The sequence below is a fragment of the Parambassis ranga genome, chromosome 10, assembly GCF_900634625.1.
Source record: "Parambassis ranga chromosome 10, fParRan2.1, whole genome shotgun sequence".
Lineage (NCBI taxonomy): Eukaryota > Metazoa > Chordata > Actinopteri > Ambassidae > Parambassis > Parambassis ranga.
In genome coordinates, this window is record NC_041031.1 from 21,837,204 (window position 1) to 21,850,136 (window position 12,933).

General features: G+C 44.7%; 1 protein-coding gene across 1 annotated transcript in view; it reads right to left on the bottom strand.

Annotated features, from left to right (window-relative positions):
* pcgf3 (polycomb group ring finger 3) overlaps positions 1-12,933 on the bottom strand; it is a 38,307-nt gene that overhangs the window by 8,045 nt on the left and 17,329 nt on the right. The window contains exons 3-6 of the mRNA XM_028417052.1: positions 7,479-7,596; positions 5,096-5,192; positions 3,212-3,267; positions 2,984-3,091 (exon numbers count right to left, since the gene is read on the bottom strand). Coding sequence (XP_028272853.1) covers positions 2,984-3,091; positions 3,212-3,267; positions 5,096-5,192; positions 7,479-7,596 — 379 coding nt within the window. The remainder of the gene's footprint in view (positions 1-2,983; positions 3,092-3,211; positions 3,268-5,095; positions 5,193-7,478; positions 7,597-12,933) is intronic.

Genomic DNA, 12,933 nt, shown 5'->3' on the forward strand with positions numbered 1-12,933 from the left:
CAGGAATGAGCCGACAGTTACAATCTACACACACACACAGTAAACCACAAACACCTCTCATACTCCGAGCTCTTAACTTAATGAGGATGACTGTTGGAATCAGGCTTTTTGGGGAAACAGGTATGTTTTCTTGCTCCTTTGCTGTATTTTAACAGCCTGTGCCTGGCGGAGCGTTAAAGACGCCTCCTGCAGAGGTCCGTTTAAAAGGCAATTACACGTCTGAGGGTGTCGGAGCATCCTTTATGTGACTTATCCGCCGTCTGAGCACGTCTCCAACGCACGGACACTTCCTCCACCTCCAAACTGATTAGTGCTCATGGAGACTTTAATATCTGCTCGTGGCTTCTCTGGGAGGAAAATGGAAGCAGGTATTGCTTAAGCTTCTTTTCAACATTGATGCAAAGAGCCGAACAAACAAATCTAAAATATCTGAGTTTCCACGTAGTGGCAAGATTACACTGCTGAGAAGGAAGACGATAAAGAAGGGTTGGCGAGGCGTCTAACAACCTTTGACCCCCGCTGTGAATCAACAGCTGTGCTTATTTATTTCTTTATGGATTTTCATGCTGCCTGTGTTGTTGTGCGTAGGATTGAATTTTTAGACGTGAAACTTTGTTATCAAGGTTGAAATCGAGTTGCTGCACAGATCTCTCTTCTATGAAAACAAAGAGATTCTCTTCCTGGATTCACTGGCTGTAATAACTTGGTGTGTGTGTGTCTGTGTGTGTCTGTGTGGACAGTGTGCGACTGCATTCACCCCTCTGTGACCATTTACTGTCGGGGCTAACTGTCACCGACTCCACCGGGCATTAGCGGGCTCACCGCTGCGTCTCCAGAGTCGGCCTCGCTGATTGCTCGTCAGGAGAAGCTCGCACTCATTGAGGTGTCTCACCTTCAGACATCCCCCTCCGAGCATCAGTGACTCTCAGCAGCCGCGAGGTCCTGGCTTGTGTTTGAGGGGATGATTGGCTGGGTCTGGGGATTTGAGAGACTTTTTGTCTCACTCTGTTATGGGTGGAAAATCGTCTCCTGTCCTGTCGAGTTTATGATTCATGGGCTCTCTCTCTCTCTCACAAACAATCAGCTCCCAGCGGCACGTACACAGACACTTTCAGGTGCGCCTTCTGTATATTGGAAATGAGACGGAGTGCTTTGTTTGTTAGTGTGTGGGAGTTTATTTTGTCATAAGACAGAAAAGTGCACTCGGCAGACTCATCATTGCGCCGTGCCCCTCCATTTTCTTCTTTTAGGAAAGAAGGTAATTTGGAGGAAGGAGTCTGGAGGAAGTTTTTAGTTTTGTAGCTCTCCTAAAAGTGAAGTGTCGCAATCTTACAGCGCCTTAGGTAAGGAGCGCGGTGGTCTACAGGGATTTGTAGTGATCCAAAGTGACGATGATTCTGTCGCTGTGTCACTCAACACGCTTGAGCTTGTGACATAAATGCTGGGACTTGGAAGTACTCTATTAAGCTATCTTGGAGGAGCGGTGGATTGTGCGCTGCCAAGGAGCAGCCTGGAAATGATTTAGAGCCACCTTTTAAGCAAACACCCAAGCATAAAGTACAAAATGGGCAAAATGTGCCACTGCCTCAGGTCTCTCAGCTCCCACTTTGCAAATACCTTCTTTTTTTCCTGTGGTTAGCTGTTAATTTGTCAGGCAGTTGAAGCGTTCTGGGAGCTTATGGATTAAGGCGCCAACCGTGAACTGTAATGTTCCTGGGTCAGGTCCAAGTGGGGGGTCTTTCTCTGTCCTCCTTTTTATTTCACTCACTCTCTATGTCAACAGTATACAACCTGCTGCTCTGGCAAACACTTGCTGCCTAAATCTGCTTTAACCTGTTCTGAGTTCAATGACAGGCCTAATGTTCCTAAATGTGAGGCTCTTATTTTGTAGCACAGAGGTCATTTTTACATTAATCTGACAAATCAAAGGTCAGCTCTGCTCTGTGTTAGAGGCATTGTGCTGTTTGTGTTGGTAAAATATGATCTGGGAGTTCCTTTGTTTCCATTTCTGTGTGTGTTTGTGTTTAAATGTGTATGTGTGTTTGTGTCTCTGCTAAATCTGACTCCGAGCGTCAAGGCGCGGGAAGCTGGAGAGCACTTCCACTTCCATTTGAGCCTTAATTACCAAAATCAGAGAGGGGGGGATTAAGCGAGCGATTAGGCCTGCCAGCATGACAGCCCTCTGGGCACACATTTACACCAGCCCTCAGAAACACGCTGGTTTGGAAAAGCACAAAAAAAGCTCGTCCTGATTGGCTAAATTACCTTCATCTGTACCGCTTAATGGCTTCCGCTGTTAGCCGTGGTCGTGCCTCTAATGTTACTCATTACAGGTTGGGGGCTTCATTCCTTATGTAGTACACTGAGATGCTCAGACTGCAAAGGCCAAAAGAAGACTGTGTGCATGCACACACACACACACAGCCTGCAGGAGATCCCCACGCTGCTGTGGCCCTGCTCAGCTGACCAGTGATGTCTCCTCTAAAGCAGATGAGCTGACTTCATTTGTGATAAAGCTGCAGACCACAAAGAAAGTCCCATTTCCAAAAGTTTGGCACTCTTTACTTTTGTAGCTTCGAACTAACCAAGTGTCTGTAGTTAAAAGGAACGCTCGCTCAGTGATCAATTATTCATTTTTTTTCTTGTGCTGCAGATTTTTTTGATTAGAGCTGCAGAGTTTTGGAGATGAGCTGCATCTTGAAGCACTTTGAACACCTTAAACCATCCAGTTCCAGTTATTACATCTGAGAAGAAGCAGAACTCTCCAGAACTCACACCAGAGCAGATGGCCATGGACCCGATACAGCTATGAACCACCAGGGTTCTGAGGAGCCATGTTGAGCTTGGACTGTCAGCGTGACGGCAGCGCCTCTTATCTCTTTACTCCTGTTACACATTCACCTCCTCAAAAATATAAACATGCAAACCCAGACACAGCCTGTCTGCGGGGAAGGACGTGATTTGAGTGTTTGTGTGATGGTACCATTGCGTTGATCTAGATGAGTCTTCATGTTGCAGAGCTCTCCTTTAATGTCCCCAGGTACCTCCATCCCCAGCTTCTGATAGAACTCCCGCTGCTTCTTTATCTCCGCTGCACAAGGACGAGGATACAAACAGGGTCAATGCCAGAGTGTTACAGCATTAAACTCTTTTATGACAAGAATATTGTAGAAATATTTGGCGTCTCTTAAAGACACGACTTGACACGTACCCTCTTGAAGTCCCGGTACCAACTTGTAGACAATGTCTTGCATTGTTCTGTCATGGCTGCGAAAAATATGAAGGAAAATGATTAAACATGTGAACTTTGTCCCAAAAAATGCACCTATTCACACTGTACATGCAGAAGTCTGGAAGAGAAATAGTAACTCTTTTGTTGACTTAGTCAGAAGCTGTAGATTTATGCATCATGATGTGATGACACCACCGAGAACAAGTCCGGACGCTGTGAAAACCTCATCCGAGGAAAAGCTGGAATCTCTCATGACACGTATGGAGGATGAAAACATCCAGCAGACGTTCAGAGAGGCCGGTGTGCGGCATGTGTTCCGTCAGTCAGCGCTGTTAAATGGCCTGTGCTGGTGACACGGCGGCACAGCGGGGGCCTCAGGTCTGCACCATCACTGTGACGGTGTGTTTGACACCCGGCCCTGACAGCCGGCTAACACACACACACACAGTCCTCCACTGTCCACGGGGGAGTCGTCATATCAGGGGCCAAAATTAACTGCCTGACACTGGAGCCAAAAAGCAGCCAAACACTGACCCCTGCTGGTCAGAGCTGACATTACACATTACAGTAATTACCGATACCTGTTTAACCTCCAAGGTTTTTTTTCTGATTCAGCCTGCAAACCTTTAACCAGTTAATCACAACAACAACCCAGCAGGTGACATGTTATGATCATAGCAAAAAATAAGTGTGTAATTACAAAATGTAAAATGGCTGAAAGAAATGTGATGATTTCCTTCCCTGCTGCGTGGCTGTGTGCCGACATTTTGAGTTATGCTAACTCTGGTTTTCCTGTATGTATAAATAAAGGGATTAAACAACATAAAGTAAAGCCACAGTTGGCAGCGTGAGCAGCAGGGATTCCTCCGCTCAGCTAACTCTCTTTGAGGAGACATCTGAGGCCAGATTCTCAGTTCAATCTCAAGCATCAACTCTGATCAATCCTCCCGAAGAGCAGATGGGGAGTTTGTCTGTCGTCTGCCGGGCGCTTTGCCTTCACATCGCTTGTGATGAAGGCCGAATTACTGCGAACAATGAGGCAAAGGGAGGAAAAACCACAGCAGCACAAGGAGCTAATGTGTTTGAAATGGAGCATTTCCTGGAAAACAATGAGGCTGCAGGCCGCTATAATGGCTAAATTGCTGCCACATTAAGTCTGTGTTGACGATATGTTATTATTAATATTATTGCAATGATGTATAAACACCATACTGTGACATCATCCTTCAGGTTTCCTGCAGCTCAGTTACAATAACAGCAGAACACTGTGAGCTCAGATTAACTACATGTATGTTGTCATATTACAGAATGTGAAGGTCAAGGCTCCATGTGTCCTAAGGCCAGCGTGTGCATTGGAACGCAGGTCCAGGCAGGCAGCTGTAGCTTTTACATGGCTCCCAGCGCTCCCTCAAAGTGGCCCCGCATAACTTAATATAATTTAAAGGTGCTGCATTATAAAGCCTGTGATTAACCTGGAAGTCTAACGTATTATCTTTCACGCACCGATGTGTTGTCATGCACGGCTGGTCGTCACTCCCGCCACAGAAATACGGGCAAAAACAAAAATCTGCACCATCAGATTAATCAATTAAATTAAAGTCTGATTACTGTGAACATAAGCATATTTGTCATAGCGCCATATTTTATTTATTACTCTGCATTTTCAGTGGAGCTTTAATCTATTAAAAACATACACAGACCTCCCTCAGAGGCTTTTTCTTTCCTGCAGAGGAAAGAAAATGGAAAAAGCCCAGTGGCTCTTTGGTCCCTGGTAGTTTATGGTTTACTGGAAGGCAGCTGAAGGCTCGGTGTGTGTGTGTGTGTGTGTGTGTGTGTGTGGCTCTGCAGCAGTTTCACACTCACCCGATATACTGCAGTGGATGGCTCTGATGAATAACAATCCTACACGTGGGGCACGTGTTGTTTTCCTCCAGATACTTCACGAGGCAGCTTCTGCAGACTGGAGACACACACAGGAGGGGCGGCGGGTTACTCCTCAATGTAAACACATGAACTACTGACCGCATATTTTAATTCATGGATTACATTTAAAACTCTCCTTTCTTTATTTTTTTTTAATCTCTTGCTCTCTGCAGTGTTGGTTTAGCTTCTGGTGTATGTTTAAAGCACTTGGGTCAATATTTGCTCAGTTGCATACATGTGCATAAATAAACCTGCCAACAATCAAAACACACACGTGTGTTTTCAGACAGCTGTTTCCAAGGAAAACTATTTGAACTGCTCTACAGAAGTTTGCACAGAATGCCGTCCTCCTTCGTTCCTTGGTCCAGTTCTGATGCTCACGTGCCCATTATTAGTGTTTTCAGGGGTGGGCAGGGACAGGGGGTGAGCTCTGACCAATTTTATCATAACAATTATGACACATACTGTTATCATCGCCATCAAAAACCATCGTTGTTACTGCCTTTATCTCTCTGTGGAAGGATAGAATGGCAGGTTTGTCCACCAGAGGGCAGCGATGAGTACAACATTTTTAAAGGTCCAGTCAGTTCTCAATTTCTGCTGTAAGTGTTGAATCTTATTCTACAGATGAATTATTAATGATTCCATCAGGTGCTGTGTGTCGTTGTACATTTCTTTTTCAGGCCCAGCTTCTATTTATTTACTGTATCCTAAAATATCAACACAAAATTATATATTTGACGTGTTTAACCAACAGAACTGGCCTTAATGTGTCAGAAAATATCTTCATCAACTTGTACCATATCATAATAATAATAGTATAATCATAGGATCATATCAAAGTGTTTGCTCCCACATCATGAATGATGATATAAATCAGTATTCAGCAGGAACCTTTCTATGATCTGATCATGCTGATGATGCACAGGTGCATTGTGGGCTGCTGAAATCACAGCACACACCGACTGCTGATGGATAATATCGTATATGTTTGAACACACTGATCCCTTCCCATGTGTTTTTATTGCACTGTAATTCACTGCAGTGTCTCCCCATTAAAATCCATCCCTGACTGACATTTTTATAGAGCTCAGCCTGTCAGAGCAGCTGCAGTGGTGACGTGATGCGAATCTCTTTGTCTCCAATGGTGGAGCCCATTCTCAATCAAAGAGAATCAAAGTCTGGACTTTGTAGTGCCCAGCTTCCATCTGTGGTCGAAGGGTTCCCTCCGGTGGTCAGAGGAGGTACTGTAGCGTCTGGGTTTATCTCACACACGTCTCATATTCAGGTCCTCTGCTTTAATCTTTCAGGTATTTGAGATTAAAACTGCAAATAAAAGCTGAGGACACTACGAGCCTTCGCTGAGGTTTCTCCTTAAAGGGCACTTGGTGGGGCCGGTGAGGCCCCCACCGTCAGCTCAGTGACCACTCCAGGGATTACACAACGGTTGTGTTACTTCCTTTTCACAACAACAACGACGGGCCGTACAGCTCACAGCAGCAGCTTCATGTGCGGGCAGCATGAGATGATTTCATAAAAACTGAGACCGCAGGGACGAACGAGGCCTCGCTGGTTAGACAGGAAGTGTCTGGATGGATGGATGGCTGGCTGAAGGAGCGAACAGGAAGCTCTGCCTCACGGTGCATTTCACAACAGCACTGATGTAGTTTACAGCTTAGAGATGACCCCCATAAATTCATAATACAACAATACCAGAAATGTTGCACATGTGAGCGTCCTCCGAGCTTTATATTGTGTTTGTTTCTGTTACTGCCTCATTTTCTGGTTTCTCTTCGGCTCTTTGTAGCTAAAAAAATCTGAAATGTGGACATTTAACTGGTCTTTGAAGATAACAAGAAACTAACACACAACAGCTCTAGACAGACTGTGATTATTTATCCAATTGGCAAATATAATAACGACTTCTATCTTTGAAAACTGAGAAAATTAATCCCTGTGATCTTTTTTCTTTTAATTTAATAATTTTTCCAGCTGAGGGTGTGTGTGTCTGTGTGTGTGTCTCTGTGAGGAATGTTGAATTAATGTGTGTTTTTTTTTAATGACATCTACAGCTTCAGTTTTAATTAAGAATGACACAACAATGACACCAAGAATGAAAAACAGAGAAGAAGAAGAAGAAGAGGAAGCAAACCGCAGCAGAAACCAGATCAGCAGACACATCAGACGACACAAACACGGATCTCACAGGCATCAATCTCTGCCTCCAGGTTTTATCCCCGACAGCAAAGAGCCGAGGGAAATCCTCAGAGACACACACAGCCGGCAAAACAAACAAAACCCGAGGGAGAAACAGGAAACTTACAGGTGTGTAAACACTCTGTGACGGTGGTGGCGTCGATCAGGTAGCCCTCACACAGACGACATGTGATGTGGGCGTTGATGTGACACAGCTTTATCTTCCTCGTCAGCATGTCGGGGTTCTGCGGAGAGACGAGGAGACAAAATGACAGATGAAAACTTGGACTGTGTGTAACCATGCCGTTGACTCAAAGTAGTTCATGCAGCCTCAGTCTCTTGGGGTTGTTGTTGTCCTTCTTCTGTATTTACAGTTGTCATATTTCAGCTCCGCTGATGTGAACAAAAACAGCTGCAGCATCATTTCCTCTAAAACACAATTGTTCCTCTGCACAAATATCAAACTTCCTCAGCAATATGATTGGTGCTCACCATGGATGACGACGCTGTAAAGTCTGACATTTTAACATGGAGATCTACAGGGATTTTGGAGGCAGCCTCAAGTGGCCAATAGCGGAACTGCAGTTTGATACACCGTCTAATAATACCCCGTTCACACTGAGGAAATCGATCCGGCTACAGCGTGATTCGGGCCGTATCCGGATATAGCCAGAATTTACAAATCTGTAAATTATAATGCATGTGATAATTAACCCATTGGCTGTATAGAATTGTATACAGTCATCAGCGGTGTTCAGTTTTCCATTGAAATGTAGCTCTTAGCGTAAGTTCAATCAGGAAGACTCTGTTTCCCATCATTCACCATTTATCCCTATCCGCTTCCTAATCTTTCTCCCTCTATCCCTCACTCCTCTGCTCCCCTTCTCTTCCGCTCTCTTAGTCAGGTGCTTAATAGAAAGCACCTCCCTCACCAATCAGCTGTCGCTTTCCATCCCTCTCCTGACCAATCACAGCTTAGCACAAAATTTAAAAGTCTTTCGTCTCTTCTCCAGCTGTCTTCTGATCGAACCCGGCAACCCTCCTCCACCCCAAGCACCACCAAATCCACGCCAGTTCAGGCCTCCTATCTCCTGCCCTCCAGCTCTCCACCACCACCAGGTCTAGACTGGAGGTCCAGTTTAAAAATGTGAGTTGGGGCATCTAGAGGCCATTTCCTGCATTCTTGCATATTTTACATACAGAAGTAAACACTTAATGACTATTTGTTGTTGTTTATTCTTGCTGATAAGAATATTAGCAGGTGGCTATGTGCACTGGCTAGGCAAGGCTAATGCTAGCAGGCTAACAGAAGCTAACCTGCCTCATTACAATATGGGTTAATGCTGAAAACAACTCTAACTCTCCGTGTCTTTGTTGGGAATCTCCTCATGTCCATTGTGTGTGAGGAGGGAGCAGAAAAGGCAACAACATGTCGTCAGACAAATAAAACTGTCTACTGTAACTGAAAGTAAACAGTAGCTTCCTCCCAACTTTCCTAAGTTGATTTAACATCAAGCTAACGTCACCTGGGGCCATGTGACAAACGGTTAGGCTTTAGCATGAGCTGGACTTTGTGGGATGACACTGACGTTACCTCCTCCAGCTTCAAGCAGCACTGACGGTTCTCTTTGCCGGTCCCTACGCTCGCTCGATGAAAGCCACTGGCTTTGTTAGGTCCGTTACCATAGTAACGGTATCGTAGCACTGTGGTAACCAGGAAACGTTCGCCCCAACAGCAGACACACACACGGCATTGTGTGTAATTGCGCACAACTCTCTCTCTCTTTGAATAAACGCGAGGAAGTTGCACTTATCACTCACTACTGTTGGTACTCACCACGAATCTGACTGTATGAAGAAATATGTTGCTAAATGTATGACAAAATATTAAAAGTTTTATTTTAATATCACAAGAGCATCTCAATCTCCAAAGAAATAACTATTGCTATGAAAAAACTAAATGAATAAAATAAACTACATTTAAATTAAACAGCCATTATTTATTCACATTATTATTATTATTATTATTATTATTATTATTATTATTATTATTATTATTATTATTATTATTATTATTTTCCAATAAGCTTGCTGCCTGGGAGCCACAACAGAGGGATGAAGGAGCCTCATGCGGCTCCGGAGCCGCAGGTTGCCGACCCCTGTTCTAGCCGGACTGGCACAACTGTGGCTCAGGTCTGAACGCAAAAAGCTAATCCCAGCTAGCACACTTCCGGGTTCACAGGGACAGTGTTCAGGTTGCGTACAAATGCCGTATGTAAACAACCGTCGAACTACGATAGCTTTGCCCCGAGTTTATTTTTCGACGGGGCTACAAAGGAATAAACTGCTTTTAGAATCGGAAAAAGGAAAGAATGAGCGACACGGGACAAAAAAGCGCACAACGCATGCGCTAAATAGGTCTGAATGTTTCCAGTTTAAAGGCAACCCAGATTCAATCCTACTCTAGCTGGATTAACTCCCTCCAGTGTGAACTGGGCCAGCTTCCTGACTCCATATGTTAGTGAGTTACTTTCTGATTGGGTAGAAGGACGGCTCCTTTCTTAACAGGGTGATTTAGGCCCCGTTCACACTGGAGAAACTTAATCCAGCTAGACTAGGATTGTATCTGGATAGTCTTTAAGATGGATACGTTCAGACCTATTTTCAAATCTGGCACACATGCGTGTCCGCACTCAATCCAGCTTAATCCGGCTTGTTTGCGGTCCTCCAAACCACTAGGTGGCGCCTCGTAATATACAGAGTCCATTCAGGCCGCGGTAGGACCACGTGTGCGCATGCATTGTGCATTTTTTTGTCCCGTGTCGCTCATCCCTTCGTTTTTTTTTTGGTTCAAAAAGCAGTTTATTCCTTATGTACACCCACGAGAGGTGGATCTAGCCGGATTGGCTCAAATGTGGCTCAGGTGTGAACGCAAATGTGGCTAGCGAATCCGGCTAGCGGCATGCTACTTCCTGTTAACGATGTGCTACTTCCGGTTCACAGGGCGCCACACGGGACAAAAAAAACGCTTGACGCATGCGCACACGCAGTCCTACCGCGGCGTGAACGGACTCTGTATATTACGAGGCGCCACCTAGTGGTTTGGAGGACAGCAAACATGCTGGATGAAGCCGGATTGAGTGCGGACACAAGTGTGTGATAGCCAGATTTGAAAATAGGTCTGAATGCATCCAGCTTAAAGGCTGTCTGGGCTCAATCCTACTCTAGCCGGATTGATTTCCCCAGTGTGAACGGGGTATTAATTCAGGTGAACTTAAACTACCATAATCGCATTATGTTATACATGGCTGCACCATGTGATGTCAGAGCTGCTTAGTTTTCTCTGCCTGACTGCACACAGGGAGTTTTACTTTAACTTTCCTCCTAGCCACAGTTTTCTGCTGGTTTTTTAGACTTGCTCCTCCCTTTTCTTCTGACTCCTGTACCTGATATGACATCAGATTATTTACTGCTGAGGATAAGGATTTATTACACATTTCAAACCAAGATAATCTGCGGTACATGTCTGAGCAGCAGCATCAGGGCGAACAGGCTGCGACAACAAGCTCAGCTGCTGATTCATGCAGTAAAAGATGAGAAGGATGTGGAAAGCTGTTATTCCCCATTCAGAAGCTACTGCACGTTTGTGTTGAGTAACTGCATGACTAACTGGTTTCATTAACAAGTCAGCAAGACTCCATGCTGTTCTCACAGCACAACTCAGAGCATGTGCGAGGGACCGTTCAACTGGTTTATCAGCACAGAGAGTGCAGTCAGCGGGCATCACGGTTCTAAACATGTTTCATTTTACTCATTCTTACAACAGTGGCTTCAAACATACAACAGAATCAAGTAAACAGGAGCTGAAGGACAAAAATATTCTGTGTCCACAGTTCACAGCAGTCCTACAGCAGCTCAGAGGTGCTGCTTGGCCCTTGGTTTTGTCTCTCAGGCTATATAAAGCTCACCTCCTCCTGTGTACGGCTTCATGTCTGTGCGATGCAAAGCTCACACGAGCAGCCTTCATGGTGGTAAACATTCACACCTGCACAAAGGATTTCAGTGGTGCTGCATCAAGGTTCTGTTTATTTACTTTGTATGTGTGTAGGAGAAGAAGGAGGAACATAAATCAGGAAACACTTTTCAGATGTTGGCAGCTAAATGTCTTGATTTGACTCCTTCTCTTAGCTCCAAGCACCACCTGATATGACGGAGGAAATGCCTTAACACAGCAGATCAACCGAGTTTCTGAGTGGACCAATAATAATGTGTTTCTGGCTCCCTGGATGGTAACTGTAGTCAGGCTTTAAGGTAACAGAGGAAACAGCTGTATTTATGCAGAGCGTTCCAAAACAGCCAGGCAATTAAAACTGTTGGATTTTAAAAATAAAACACAAATCAAAATGTGACCAACAAAGCCAGGCTCCTGGCTAAGAGCTGCTAGCTGCAGCTAACCCCTCCGCCCCTCTCCTCAGAACAAACCACACTGGCCCATAATCAATCAGAACATGAAGCCAATGTCACAGGGTCAACTGCCATAACAACAAATATCAATGTTTGCATGATAAAATTACAAAAAAAAACAGGCAAATTGAAACAAACAACCCCCCCCCCCCCCCCCCTCTGCCTGGCAGACTGAATGGTACGCCCTGCTGTCCTCCTCCTATAAAACTGTGATCTTCCCCTCACCTTCTGTTTGCCTGCTAGCAGGAAATGTGGCACAACAGCACAGGTAGAGGCAAAAAGAAATGGGGACTCGTGTTTAATTTAAATGTAGAAACGGATCAGTACTGCTGTGAGCTGAGGTTTGCATGCTAAAAACCATGTGCTCCTTTGTTTGAATGCTAACCTCAATGCTAACCACAGGCCTAGGCTCCAGACTCTAACAGGGTGAATGGACACAGCTAACAGTCCAACTGAAAATGAACACTAAGAGGTGTGTAGGTGCTGCTATGCTGCCAGTGTGCAAAGAGTGCACAGTTACCACTGCAGCACCTTGACTCAACCCTCACACACCTTCATGTTAGCACGTCCAGCTCTACAGCCTGATAAGAGGCATCCTCCACCTTCATCTATCACCGTTTACTTATTAAAGCAACACACAGAAACATTGTTTTGCTTTTAGATTTTTCTGTGACCATTGGTTGCTGCTGATTTACAGCTAAATGAGCTTTCACACCATATTTTCATTGGTGTATTCTGATGCATTATTAGTCACTAAATGGATTAAATGAACACAAAGCTAGAAAACTGCCCACAAACGATGCACATAAATGTCATGTTGGCAGATTTGTAGTGACTCCATTTGGCTTTTTTTTAATTTGTTGATTCCCTGAAAGACTTTCATTGTGTTCATCACCAGCACGATATACAAAGAGAATATGTGAGCTGGGTTTTGAACAGAAGAGCTCCTTTGATGGGACCAGAGGAACCCCGAGGAGACTGCTCTGACTCCGCTGAGCCTCCCAGAGTCTTACTTCAAATATATCTGACGTTCTTTGTCTCCTGTTCATCACATCCACTCTGATACAACTACTTTTATATGTTTGTACATTAACTCTGTTTCCCCACACAGGTTTCTT